Source organism: Eretmochelys imbricata, chromosome 8, assembly GCF_965152235.1.
Source record: "Eretmochelys imbricata isolate rEreImb1 chromosome 8, rEreImb1.hap1, whole genome shotgun sequence".
NCBI classification, from domain to species: Eukaryota; Metazoa; Chordata; order Testudines; family Cheloniidae; genus Eretmochelys; species Eretmochelys imbricata.
In genome coordinates, this window is record NC_135579.1 from 6,498,391 (window position 1) to 6,511,630 (window position 13,240).

The window sequence follows — 13,240 nt, forward strand, 5'->3', positions numbered from 1 at the left end:
TGTAACAATACAGTTCTGGAAGGGGAAGATTCCCAAAAAATGAAATGTCAGTATTTTCCATGTGGCGGTGTGTGCCTTTCCTTGGCTCATGGCACGGATTGCTTCAGCAGCTCTTTCGGGGGGTTGCAATGGGACGGTGTCGACGGTTGTGTCTTGATGTCGCCCCCCTTGGGGTCAGGGCAGGCAGCTACTCACCTCATAGATCGTTCCCTGGGCAGCAGCAGTCCTGTGGCCTGGCCCTCTGGCTGCACCCCTTACAGTCCACCCTTTTCCCGGGGTATAAAACAGTCCAGACAAAAAAGAAAGTAGTTCCAGGGCCCCTGGCCCCTCCCGCACACAAAGGAGGGAAGCGGTCTCTCCGGCTCCGGACGAAACGCTAGCCCCCCACCCTCCGCGTGGCTAAAGGCCAAGGCTTTTCAACAAAAGAAACAAACCGGCCCATCTTCTCCCCTCAGGTTGGCGGCGCTCCCAAGCTGCTCCTCAGCATGTGAGCCAGGGCCCTGGTCCCGGAGCTCGAGCTGGGCTGGGTCTCAGGAGGGCCCAGCCCCAGGGCTGACAAGCCGCACAGGTGCGGCCGGTTGGGGCTGATTGTGACCACAGGAGTTCTTTAGCCTTTTCTTGACTGCTGGGAGGGTTATAACTAGCTGCCCCACCACAGATGGGGTGCAGAGAACCTGCCCTGTGTTTGGGAGGGAGGCTGTTAAACCCTCGTCCCAGAACAGAGGAGAAGCTGCAGAACCCAGCCTGCACCCTCCCTGAAACTGGGAGAGAGGGGAAGACGCCAGCTACCAAGACCTTACAGTACGGGGAGACTGGCTGCAAGGGTCCCTTTCCGGTGTTGTGTATAAGTGCGGTCGGTGAGAAGCCCTTTCCTGTATGAGAACAGAGCTCAGATTCCCGCTGTGAGTCACCCGTGCCTTGCCCTACGCTACAACGTATGCGATGCAAGCATGGGCCCTTTGGAAGCAGAGGGTGTTTCAGGGCTGGCCTCTGTTTTTCTCTTTAGCTGCCCCAGAGATCCCATTGGAGCTGGCTGAAGTTTTTCTAGCGCTCACATTCAGATGGGAGGGGAAGGGATCCTGGGTGGGATTCTCCCTGGAGCAGAGGTCAGTGTGGACTCGTGTTCCTAATGCGCTTAGTACTGCAGAAATTCCCACCCTCCGCCAGCATGCTGGGTGGGCTTGGATGGCCCCGAGGGCCACCTCCCCGCAGAAAGGAGCTGTTGAGTGTCAGGTCTGTGGCTAGCGCACAGATCTCCATAGGAAGCACCCCCACGATTTGCTTTCCTTGTCAGCGGTCTTGGCAGAGAAGCCAAAGACTGACTGAGCTACCGTCTTACCCATCTCCTGCCCTTCCCTGTTAGGACAGAGACACACAGGCAGCTCAGTGTGTGTGGGGGGGGGGCGGGCGGCGAGAGTTCGCACCCATTGTTTTCTAGCTACAGATCTGGCCCCCATCATGACAGTATGTTAGCCCCTCGAGCACTGGTGAAATTATCCCAGGTGGGAGGGGGACTACAGTTTTATCCCCATTATACAGATGGGGAACTGCAGCACTGAGGCTAAGGATGTTCGGAAGAACGCAGCAGGTTGGGAGTCTATGGGGTGCTGAAAGCTTGAAAACCTGGCCACCGGTGTTGCAATGGGAGCTTCTGGCTGCTGAGCACTTTAGAAACTCTGCCCCTTATCGACCCACCTAAAAGACACCCCTTATTCCCCAATCAAAGTAAACCCTGAAATGAAGCAGCCTAAATAAACCCCACTATAGAGAGAAATTAACCCTTGTTTTTAAAAAATCCTTCCTGCAAGCAGTTGACAGAGATACCAAGAAGTTCATGCGAGCCTTTCTGTTGCCACTGATTGTACATGGAAGGAACTGAGAGCACATGGGGATGGGCAGAACGAACCCCCGAGATAGAATAGGGAGCTGAGCTCTTTGGAAAACCTGGCCCTCCATGACTTTGCCAAGGGCATCAGTGGCAGAGTTGGGAACCAAATCCTGATCTCCTGAGTCCTATGCCATTGTGCTAACCACAAGAACTTACCCCCGTTCCGCAGAGACCCTGAGAATGTGGCTCCCCAGAGCTGTCAATCAGGCAATTGTCACTTGCACTAAACTCATTTTAAAAGGAAACAGCTTCCACAGAGAGAAGTCTCAGCTCCTTGTGGGCCAGGAGACAGGAAAGTATGGGCAGGGGCGGAAAGGCAGCTTGAGTCCTGCTGTTGCAGCTGTCACAGCCATGGAAAGACTCTGCTGGGCATCCAGCACTGACCCTCAGGACAGCAGCACTCACATGCATCAGGGCAACATGAGTGATCCCATCCACAGGAGAGCTGGCTGGAAGAGCAAACCTTCACAGAGGCTGCCTCTGCTGGTCTCTGACCAAGAGGATCTCTGGAGTCTGGCCAGCCGTTCTGTCATGCCTCCAGCTCTCCCCAATGCCTGGGACCAATTAGGCTGCGGGATGCACTGCACAGCTCACTTGTTCTCTCCCACATTGGTATTTTGCTAATATCTTTTCAGCCTGCTCGGTCAGGAAGGAGTCAGGGGAGGTAGGGGGAGACGAGGCCTCCAGCCATCAGTCATTCTCAGGGGTGGCAGATGACAGAATGAGGAGCAGTGGTCTCAAGTTGCAGTGGGGGAGGTCTAGGTTGGATATTAGGAAACATTATTTCACTAGGAGGGTGGTGAAGCACTGGAATGGGTTACCTAGGGAGGTGGTGGAATCTCCATCCTTAGAGGCTTTTAAGGCCCGGCTTGACAAAGCCCTGGCTGGGATGATTTAGTTGGGGTTGGTCCTGCTTTGAGCAGGGGGTTGGACTGGATGACCTCTGAGGTCTCTTCCAACCCTAATCTTCTATGATACATTTCTCTGGCCTGATATATAAGGGGGTATTTGTCACCTCCCGGAGGTACAATCCTTAGTGTAAGAATTGCAGGCAGGGCCCCTACTGGGTGTTAAAAACAGATGTAGGCAATAAGATAGGGTGTATTTCTATATCATGGCTGTCCCCCCTTGGGCTGTCCCCGTGAAATGGTTCCACGAGGGAGGGCAGCGTGACTGGTGCCATGTTAGAATTAAAGTTTATGGCTGCTAGGAAATACATACGATGGTCCCTGTTCAGGACGGCACATGGGAAAGCCTGCTCCTGTGTGAGTACCCGCATGCACTGCACGTATACATGCGTGCACAGGGGTGTAGGTGCACATGGAGGCGTGTGCCTATACAGACGTGTAGGCGAGCACGCATAAATGCTTGCACAAACACATGTACAGCTGAATAGGCAGACACACACACGCACACATACTCTGCATGCCCTCATGAGCCTACACATATGCACAGGGCCGTCCCTAGAAGATTGTGGGGCCCAGGACAAATCAGCCTGTATGGGGCCCCCGTAACATTTTTTATACAGGTGAAATCTGGTGTGGGGAGGGGACCCTAGTGGTGGGGGGTGAGGGATGATGGAGAGTCACAGGGTGGCAACTGTGCTAGGGGCAAGGGGCCCCCCCTGTGCTGGGGGGTCCCGGGAAAGGATGGAAGGGCAATGGATAGGGTGAGCCTGGCGCTGGCGTGTTCTGGCGGTGCTAGGATGCTGGCGGCCAGTGCGGCGGAGGGCAACACCAGGAGCCATGGGGGTGGGGGGGTTGCAGTTGCTGCTCCTGGAGCCTGAGCCCGAGCCCCGCGATGTCAAGCAAGTCAAAGAAATACAAGGCACCCCTAGCCCCACCCCACTCCCAGGCTGGCCTAGCACCCCCCGCAAGACACATGCATTCTGAAGTGTGGGGCCCCCCAAAGCGCAGGGCCCGGAGCGGTCGCCCCGACTTGCTATACCCAAGGGACTGCTCTGCATATGCCCGCGCAGGCTCCCATACGCTGCACACCCACGCACAAAAGTGATCACGCACAGTACGCGGGTGACTAAAATGATATGATCATCTGCTGGCCTGAACTAGAGCTGGGCCTGACCCAAAATCCTGGATCCAACCAGCCCTGAACTTTGGGATAGGTTGGGCCCACAGTTTTGAACATTGCTGTTGATCCCACTATGTCCAATGAGCCCTGGGAAGAATCCCAGACCCAGGTGGCCCTGAACCTGGCAGAAGTTCAGACCCCCCTCTGGATTGGACCGTAACAGCTTAGACCACCCATCTCTCTCTTCGCCTCGGAGAGCTTTGCCCAGATCTACTTTCTTTCCCAGCAGCTGTGACCCAGCTGACGTGGTTCTGCTACCCTGGGCCCAGCTCCCCATAGTGTTGTGTTAAGAACTCAAGAGCAGAAGCAGTGAGGGAACCTGCCAGCAGGCAATGTGACTCTCTAGGGCTCTGGGGCACGTTGGCAGCAAGGCTCTGTGGCTCAGAGGGACTGGCTTCCCATCTCGGATCTTCTTGAAAGGCTCTGCTTGTTCAGGGTTGACCCAGACTCACCTGGAGCAGCCTCTCTCCTCCCACCAGTACACCCTGAGGACAAAACACAGTCTTTCCTCTTTGAAGAAGCTGGTCAGTTTAATGAGTAAATAAATCACATGAAGGGGAGGAGGGAGAATGGAAGCAAGTTTGGTCCCTGTGTCACCAAGAGATCTCCGGTCCTTTTATTACTTCTATGCATTGCCATAGGTGATCTCCTTGTCTGAAGCATGGCCTGGCTATCCAGACTGGGCCCCCTTTGGGGACAGGGTGGCTGGGAGTACCCGGACACGGGTGGAGACAGTGGTGGTGCCCTGTAGGTTCGTGGCGCTGCAGGTGTAAAGCCCCTCGTCTATGGCGCGTGCCTCATCCACATAGAGGATGCTCTCGGACTCCTGCTGCACCTGCCCGCCTCGGCGCGCCAGGTCGGTGCGTTCGCGGATGTAGGGGGGCCTGCCAATCTGAAAAGCAAGCGAGGAATGGGAGTTGGAGAGCTCCCTTCCTAGGCATCCTGCAGAACCTCCAGAGCTAGGGGCTGGTAAATGCAGGGCTGGAGGGCTCATCCGATGCTCAACAGCCCCTCACGCCTAGCCCCGGTCACTGCTGCAGCAAGAGGGGGCATATTAGCCAACCCCCTGTTCCATGCACGGAGCACTACGGAGGTCTTTGTATCTCCCCCCGAAGTGTCACCAGAGATGGGCAGAAGGGACCTCAGCTTCACACCTGGTCTGCATGGCGGCCCCGCCAACTACCCCCTGCACACACACTTCGTGTTACCCTGCAGCACCAGCCCTGGGCTGTCGTGCGAGCTCTGGACTCCACCCGCTTCCAGCTCAACAACAGGCCGGCCACCAGCTGAGCCTGCATGGACATGTGTTATGCCAACTGAGCAGCCAGAATTAAGCACGTCACACCCCTCTGTGCCACACCCTCCCTGGGAGCTGGCATGGGCCAGTGGTGTGAGGGAAGGATGGTCATGGTGAGGACAGCGGCCAGGCTGGTACGTGCTCCAAAGCTGCCTCTGGGGAGCATACAGCGCCCTCTGTGAGACTAAGAATAGGGCGTCGTGTGCATGTCCGATGAAGCCCAACTCCCATCCCCCCATTCCTCCCCCTTCCCCCAACCCCCTGCCCACAGTCATTGGTTTCACTGGCACCGTCCATCATTCTGCAGGCCCCAGCCCATGTCCTGTTCAGCTCTGTTTCGGTGGCCCTGGTGTGCTGAGTGAACCGTGCTAGGGCAAAGGTCACATCAGCCCTTTGTCCTGTTTTCTGTGGGGAAAATGCCTCTGGTCAGCTGCAGAGAAGAAGGAAAGTTGTGCGCAGCACAAGCCCCATGCTTATCCCTGTGCCCTTCCAGCTGGGGAGGCACCATGGTCTGCGAGTGAGGAGACCTCAGTTCTGTTTCTGGCTCTGACCTCCTGTGTGACCTGGGACAATTCATTCTCCCTCTCTGGCCTTTATTTCCCCCCCACACACACACACACACACACTTTCTCTGTCTAGACTGTAAGTCTTGCGGGCCCAGGACTGCCTCTTACTCTTTGTAGGTACAATGCCTGGTGCAATGGGACCCTGATCTTGGTTGGAGCCTTTCGGTATTACAGTATGGTCAGGCTAACAACACCCTTCCCACCCAGCCACCTCGCTTCCCTACCTGCTGCCCCGGATACTCCCAGGTGAAATCGACTGCGACTTCTGGTTCTCCAAAAACCGTGCATGTCACGTTGAAGTTTTCTCCAGTCCTCACCATGCTGGCTGAGGTGCTGACCATGGGTTTGGGAGCAGAGGAAGGGTCTGCGAGGGAAAGAGTGAAGTGGTGAGAAGCAGGATAAGGAAGGGCGGCAAAGTACCATGGATTAGCCACTTTCCCTTCCTGATCCTAGGAGACGGGCTAGTCAACCAATGGCAGTTCAGGGAGCTGTAGCGCTGAGAGTCCATCAGCCCCATCACCTCCCTGCCAACCCTTCTGGGCTTTAGGGCTGGGTTAAGGGAGGGACAGGCCTGCTAACAGGTATCTCCACCTAACAGGGTCACTGCTTCTGCTTAGAGACCTCGGTCTATGTAGCAACCTACCATCTCCTTGTGCTGGATGGCGTGTGTACATGTGGCCGGCTGACAAATGGTACGCCAGCGTGTGTATGGTCCTCGATAATTACAGACTGGTGCAGGTGACAAGGGGCGCTCAGTTAACATGCCCTGATAGCACAGCCGGCAGAGGGACTGCTCTGCATGAGCAGATCTGTATGAGGGCAGCTGTGCCCAGAAAAGCCAGTGACGGTGAGGAGAGGGTAACGATACACAGCCTCGTGGGCTAATTCCTCCCGCTCGGTCTAAGGAAGACGGGTGGAATTCTGTGTCCCCGTTCCTGCCCCCACTGCTAGTGTCACGGAGCATTTCTGGCTAGCTAGCACAGTTCCTGAGCTGACAGCAATGGAACTGGCTCGGGTAGAGGCAGCGAATGTCAGCAAGCTGGCAGGTGGAGGTCTCGAAACCAAAGGAACACATAGGTTAGGGTCTGCTGAACCAGCTCTGGCAGCTGGATCTCCCATCCCTGCCAGGCAGCGGTCACTCACAGTTGATGTAGATCAGCATGTACTTGGTGGATATCTGCCGCATGCCATCCAGGCTGGCCATGCAGAAGAGCGACCCTGCATACGAGGGCCGCGGGCGGTGGATCACGAACCCCCTCTTCATGTCATATGAGATGTCGATCCCATCCACGGCCACCTCCTCGGGGGGGAATTCACGGTGCAGCGTCACCTTGGCCAGAGGGCTGGTCACCTGGCATGGTAGGAGTGTGGGGTGGTTCGTGCGCAGCTGGACCACTTCGTAGTAATCCTCTGTTGGCACAAACAGCTCCTGGGGGTCTGGGGAGAGAGGAGGGCAGTGGGGTGACATACTGGAGGCAGGGAGACACTTCCCGGCTCTCCCCCTGCGCCGGCCTCCTGTGTAGCATGCCTTAGCCCGCATAGGCCTCACCCAGGGCTTCCCTGTCCACTGGATAATGAGAGCAGATGCTGATGCTCTCTGGCTCAAGTCCCCTGCCTGCCCCAAACCAGTCTAAGCCCAGAAGCCTGACCTGTGAAGAAGATGAAAGCCTTGCCCGTCCTGTCCTCTCCGTCCTGGCACTCGCTGTCCCGGCACTGGAAGGACCAGCAGCTGTACTCGCCCGTGTCTGCCGCCATGGAGTTCACCACCAGCAGCTGGCTGTGCCTCTCAAAGTGCTTGATTCTGAAACAGAGGGGAGAGGGCCCCGCTCAGACTCCAGGAGAGTCACCCTGGGCCTCTGCATCAAACTTTAGAACATAAGAACGGCCAGGCTGGGTCAGACCAATGGTCTGTGTCACCCAGTATCCTGTCTCTGATAATGGGGGAATGAACAGAACAAGGCAGTTATCAAGTGATCCATCCCCTGTCGTCCACTCCCAGCTTCTGGCAGTCAGAGGCTAGGGCCATCCAGAGCATGGGGTTGCATCCCTGGCCATCTTGGCTAATAGCTCTTGATGGACTGATCCTCTATGAACATATCTAATTCTGTTTTGAACCCTGTTATAGCTTTGGCCTTCACAACATCTCCTGGCAATGAGTTCCACAGGTTGACTGTGCACTGCGTGAGGAAGGAAAACACCCACTTATCTTCACGCTCACGGTGATGGCCTGGGCCCGGGGAAGGGCTTCCTGTGACCCCGTTGCCTGTGTCCAAGCACAGACAGTGATGACAGGGTCACGGTAACGATTCCCAATGGGCACTGAGTGTCACGCTCCCCCGCTCTGGCCTACCTGCCCACCCAGAGGGGTGAAGTCCGGAGATGGTTAATAACAGGAGACTTGGCCAGTGCGCTCCAGATGCTGAGAGATGGATAGTGCATGGCACAGCCCCTCCCTTAACATGCTCCCAACTGCTGTGTAGCTCGCAATGTCCCCCAGCCCAGGGCCCTGGGGCGTGAACGGTGGGACGGGCAATGGAAGTAGGAGCCAGGCTCAAGCTGAATGTGCGGCTTGGGCTCTACATCCCTGAGCCTGGCTGAGCACAGCGGGAGAGCACCTGCCAGCTTTGCTCCCTGGCGGATCTCACAGAGGGTGTCTGTGTGTTTGTGCCTGTTAAACGAGCTCCGATTGTCCATGCCCAGGTAATATGTCTGCTGCATGCCCTCTCCCGTGCTTGGCTTCCAGAACAAGGGTCTGCCCGGATCTCCAAATCCAGGCCTCCTGCATGTAATTTAGTGAAGCCATTTGATGCCTTTCGCATCTCGGGGGAATGGACCCCACACAGGCCCTGCTCACCCCTCATCCATGACAGGCCCTTGACAAACACCCCGGGCCTGGATAGCCTCCCAGAGCCTGTCGCACATCACGGACACGCACCTGAGCCGCCCCTCATCCTCGTCCTCCAGGTAGGCAGGGAACCTCCACCTGACGGCCTGCCCTCTGCAGCGCAGCTCCAGGGTGTCGCCTGCCCTCAGTGTCAGGGAGTCAGGCACTTTCTGGAACCGCCCCCTGGCCACCACCCGAGTCAGGATGGACGCAGGCTGGTGCACCTGGCTGGGAGGGGCCGTGGCCTTCCGGGGCTTGGCTGCTGCCTGCTGGAGCTTTTGACCTGTTGCTTTGGGAGGTTTGAGCTTGTTTGGCTTAGGCTCTTTTGTGATCTTCTTCTCGGTGGCTTTGGGGGGCTTTTCCTTCTCCCGACATTCAGCTGAGGGCAGAGAAGACGAGTTTGACAGCAGAGCAGCAGCAGGCCCGCAGGGGCAGAGGGCGCAGCATGGCTTTGCAGGTTTTTGCATTGATCTTTAATGACAAAGGCTGTTCAGCAACAGGACCGGGTCAGGACCCAGGCACTGCGAGGATGCTTATTCTCCCTCCTAACCCACAGCACAGGGTCCATGGACACACTAAGGGTCGGCTTATGAGATGCCCCATTTCTGTGTGTGCAGCTAACTGAGCCCACAAAATGGGGGGAGGCACGCGTTGACCACAACACATCGACTGGGCTGGGGCCCAGCGCCTCAGCTGACGTGAATCAGTGTCGTTTCACTGACACTGATGAAGCTACACCAGCCGAGCATCTGGCCCTAGGTTCTTGGATCCCTGAATCCACATCCACAAAAGGCTGTTTGCGTATTCAAAATGGGAGTGTGCCTGATACAATGGCCACAATCAATAGCGGGTTCAAAATCAGAGACCAGTTCTGGAAACCTGGTCCCAAATGTCATATCCCCCCAGAAAGGGCAGAAATCTGCAATTCTTGCAGGGTTACATTATTTACCAAGGAAATTCTTACCTACTCACCATGCAAAGGACATGACTGGCAGGGTCCCTGTGCCGTATAAGACAAGGCTTTACCTAGTAGGGTTACTTGTCTTCCTACTCTAAGCTGCTTCTGGGTATTGGCAGAGGAGGATGCTGTGAAAATATGGTAGCTGAGCAGACAAGAGGTCTCTCTGTTCACTCACTGTTTTGCCTGCTCTCTGTTCATTGATGTTGGGAGGCATTTGTGTAGCAAGTAGTTTTGCCTCCTACCTGTCATCCCCACATGCACCCAAGCACGGGACATCTGGGATGCACCTGGCAGAGAGCAAGAGATCAGGCGTCCTAACTTAAATGTGGGTCTCCCAAATCTGCCAAGCCATCAGCCTGGCTCACAGCCCTCCTATGTATCCTTCTCTGGCCAGGGAAGAGATGGCTCCTGTACTTGATGCATGTCTGAAGGGAAGCTCATCCAGCTTCCTTTTTATGCTGACATAAAGCCAGCAAAACCTGGGATCTTTCCCTTGATGACACTCAAGCCAAAATAATTGGGGCTGCGGCCCATTGGCAAAGTTGCTCCAGTACCACGGCCTTGCCAAAGTGGCAGAAGCAAGTCCCAGTACAGCCACAGTCCCTGAGTTCCCGCTGGTATTGCAGGAAATAAGTGACTGTCTTCATGCCATGCCTTTCCAGCATGCTGCCCTCCAACAAAGCATCCTTGTGTAGGCCACTGAGGAATGCAAGGAGCACCCTGCTAGGGAGGGAATCGTATGGGCTTGGGAAATGCGTAGGAGGAAGGGAAAGAGTCAGAAAAGCAAGACTTACCCAAGATGAGGAGGAGAAGGCTGCAGCCCAGGGCAGCCAGGGCCTTGGAGTTCATGCTGGGGCAAGCCGGGCACAAACCGGGGAGCTGCGCTGCTGAGGTGGGGCTGCAGCGCGAGCGGCTGAGGGCTACAGCAGCTGCAACGTTCCCAGCTCGGCAGCAATTCCACACTCTCACGTCCTCTCCGAGAGGGAGGAGGGGGCGCGTGAGGGGACGGAGAGTCCGGGGGGCTCAGGAGATGAAGGGGAGAGGTTTCAAAGAAAATCAAAGGCTTGACTCTTTGCCTTGTTAAACAAAATTCCTTTCACCCCCACGTGCCATGAAGGCATTCAAGGTTCCTTCAGAGGAGGTGAATGGAGCTATTCAAAGCCTGGCTCCAGCAGTCACACTCCAGGCTTAAAAAGAAAACAGTTCCCACCTCCTTCATTTCCAGGCTGTGCCCGGTCCGGTTATGCTATGGAGAGCATGGGGCAGGTGGAGTGGTTGGATGCAAACCGCTTTGGGGAAGGGGCCAGCTCTACCCCAGTGTTTGAACAAACTCCTAGTACAATGGGGTGCAAATCCCGAGGGAAGACACTGGGTACCAACTACCCCGATGATGGTGATAACACAGTGTGGGTGAAGGGGAGCTTCTTGCTTGAATCCTGCCGTTTGCTTCCCCTTCCAGCTATTACCTTTGATACACAGTATTAAAGGGTAAATGTTGCAGTACAAGATCATGTCACAGAGTGCAACACAATGCAGGCCAGCAGCCTGGATTAATAGAATACTTAGCTCCAACACAGCCCTGTTCATCCTCCGATCTCAAAGCACCATCCCTACTGTACAGCAGGGGAAGCCAAGGTACTAGGGGATGAATTGACTAGCCCAAGGAAACTCAGTGAGACAGTGGCAGGAGAGGTCTGGCAGTTCAGAGCCCCAGCACCTCTGGGTTTGCTGCATCCATTATGGATGTAAAACAATTGCTTGAGCCCCGGCCACTGTCCCCTCTCAGCTGTGCGCGTGTGCGCGTGCACGCAGATCCTAAACCCCGCGCACACGGCGAAACACCGCACGCACAACAATTTGCACAGAAGAAATGTTTTGCGCACACGGCCTGTCAAAAATTTGCACAGAAGACATTTTTTGCACACACGGCCTGTCAAAAATTAGAGGGAACATTGCCCCGGCCGCTCTTTCATTACAAATTAAGCCCTGATTCATGTGGCCTCTCCATGGTAGGACAGTTCTGCAGGATGCTGGGCAAACTTGTGGACCGAAGGCCATCCCCGCAACCTGGAGGATGGGTGCACATATTAACTAGACATGGGGGCTGCGGGGCCTTAAAGGGGGACAGGACCTGGTGTGGAGTGTCCCTGTGGTTTAGGGGAGATTTAGGGTTAGGGTTAGAGCCGCTTGGGGGCAGAGGAAATATTCAGTGTTGACTTTTTACCTATATTTGCTGGAGAAGCCCCGTTTCTGAGCTTTCATGGAGAGCAGCAGTTTAATTCCCTGTGGGACGACGCACGAGGGGGGGGATAGCTCAGTGGTTTGAGCATTGGCCTGCTAAACCCAGGGTTGTGAGTTCAATCCTTGAGGGAGCCATTTAGGGATTTGTGGCATAAATTGGGGATTGGTCCTGCTTTGAGCAGGGGGTTGGACTAGATGACCTCCTGAGGTCCCTTCCAATCCTGATATTCTATGATTCTATGAGGGCCACATGGCACCCAGAGGTCTCCTCCCACTTGGAATCGTAAGCCCTGCCTAGCATTGCCCCCTAGGGCAAAGGTTTGTCACTGCATTATTAGCACAATGGCAGACAGGCCGGGTTCTGTAGCCACCCCACACACCGAAGCCTGCTCTTGATGTTCATGGGAGCTCTGCGTGTGAAGCAGCTGCAGAGCCTGGGCCCATGACAGCCCAGAAATGCAGCTTCCCCAAGATTTTCCCATTGGGTTTTTTGCCCCCACCCCTGCACTCCAGGGAGCAGTCCTATGTGTAATCTGGTGAAGGTCGGGAAGCCACGCAGCTGCTCCTAGCACTGGTCCAGAGGCTGCAAAGTGCAGCACCAGCCTTCCGGGACAAGCTGCGGATAGCCGTGCTCCCTCTCTGATGAGATGGCCGATTGTGTGACTGGAGTGTCTGTGGCCCCAACCCACGCTCAGGTGTTGGGAGCCTACAGGGAGATGCTGATTGCCGCTGACTCACTGTGACAGATCTGGCTCATCGTCAGCCCCACCCTGATGATCAGCACCCTGGGCGTGGCTCTCCAGGCAGAGGGAATGAGGGTCTGACGGCTTGTCCACACTTGAAACTGGGCTGCCAGAGCGCTTCAGTGTAGACACTCCTCACGCCTATGGGTGGGGTTTGCCCACGGCTGTAGTTAATCCAGGTCGCCGGAAGAATTCTGTGGCTTTTTTCACACTCTGAGAGACGTAGCCATGCCGATGTGAGTTCCCAGTGTAGACCAGTCACAGCGTAGCTTGGAGGCAATAGTGCGGCTGTGCTTTAAGCTGTGTGATTGGTGTTTCGACAGCCAATAAAGGTGAGATGCCAGAAGGAGGGGAGAGTTCGGGCCCTCACACAAAGTTTGTGGGGTTTTGGTAGCGTAGGGTAAGGACTCAGCCCATTTACACACACACACAGAGTCAGTGTGTAACAGCACCTGCTTGGTGCAAGGACACTTGATCCTGGATCATCCCTACTTAGAGCCTCACATTGGAATCGCCAGCCTGGATCAGATCCAGGACCATCTAGCCTAGTAGCCTGTCCCTGATGGAGGCCA

General features: G+C 55.7%; 1 protein-coding gene across 1 annotated transcript; it reads right to left on the reverse strand.

Moving 5' to 3' along the window:
* Positions 1–4,646: 4,646 nt before the first annotated feature.
* Positions 4,647–12,682, reverse strand: LOC144269169 (platelet-derived growth factor receptor-like protein). The gene is made up of 7 exons (XM_077824668.1): positions 12,664–12,682; positions 10,479–10,706; positions 8,775–9,102; positions 7,489–7,640; positions 6,983–7,276; positions 6,064–6,203; positions 4,647–4,868 (listed from the first exon to the last, which is right to left on the reverse strand). The coding sequence occupies exons 1-7, from the start codon at positions 12,680–12,682 to the stop codon at positions 4,647–4,649; spliced, it is 1,383 nt and encodes a 460-aa protein (XP_077680794.1).
* Between the last annotated feature and the right edge of the window lie 558 nt (positions 12,683–13,240).

Coding starts and splice junctions, on each gene's coding strand:
- LOC144269169 (XM_077824668.1), bottom strand. Junction 9,103..10,478: donor CCTTCTCCTCCTCATCTTGG/GTAAGTCTTGCT, acceptor CTCTGCCCTCAG/CTGAATGTCGGGAGAAGGAA. Junction 4,869..6,063: donor GGGAGTATCCGGGGCAGCAG/GTAGGGAAGCGA, acceptor CTTGCTTTTCAG/ATTGGCAGGCCCCCCTACAT.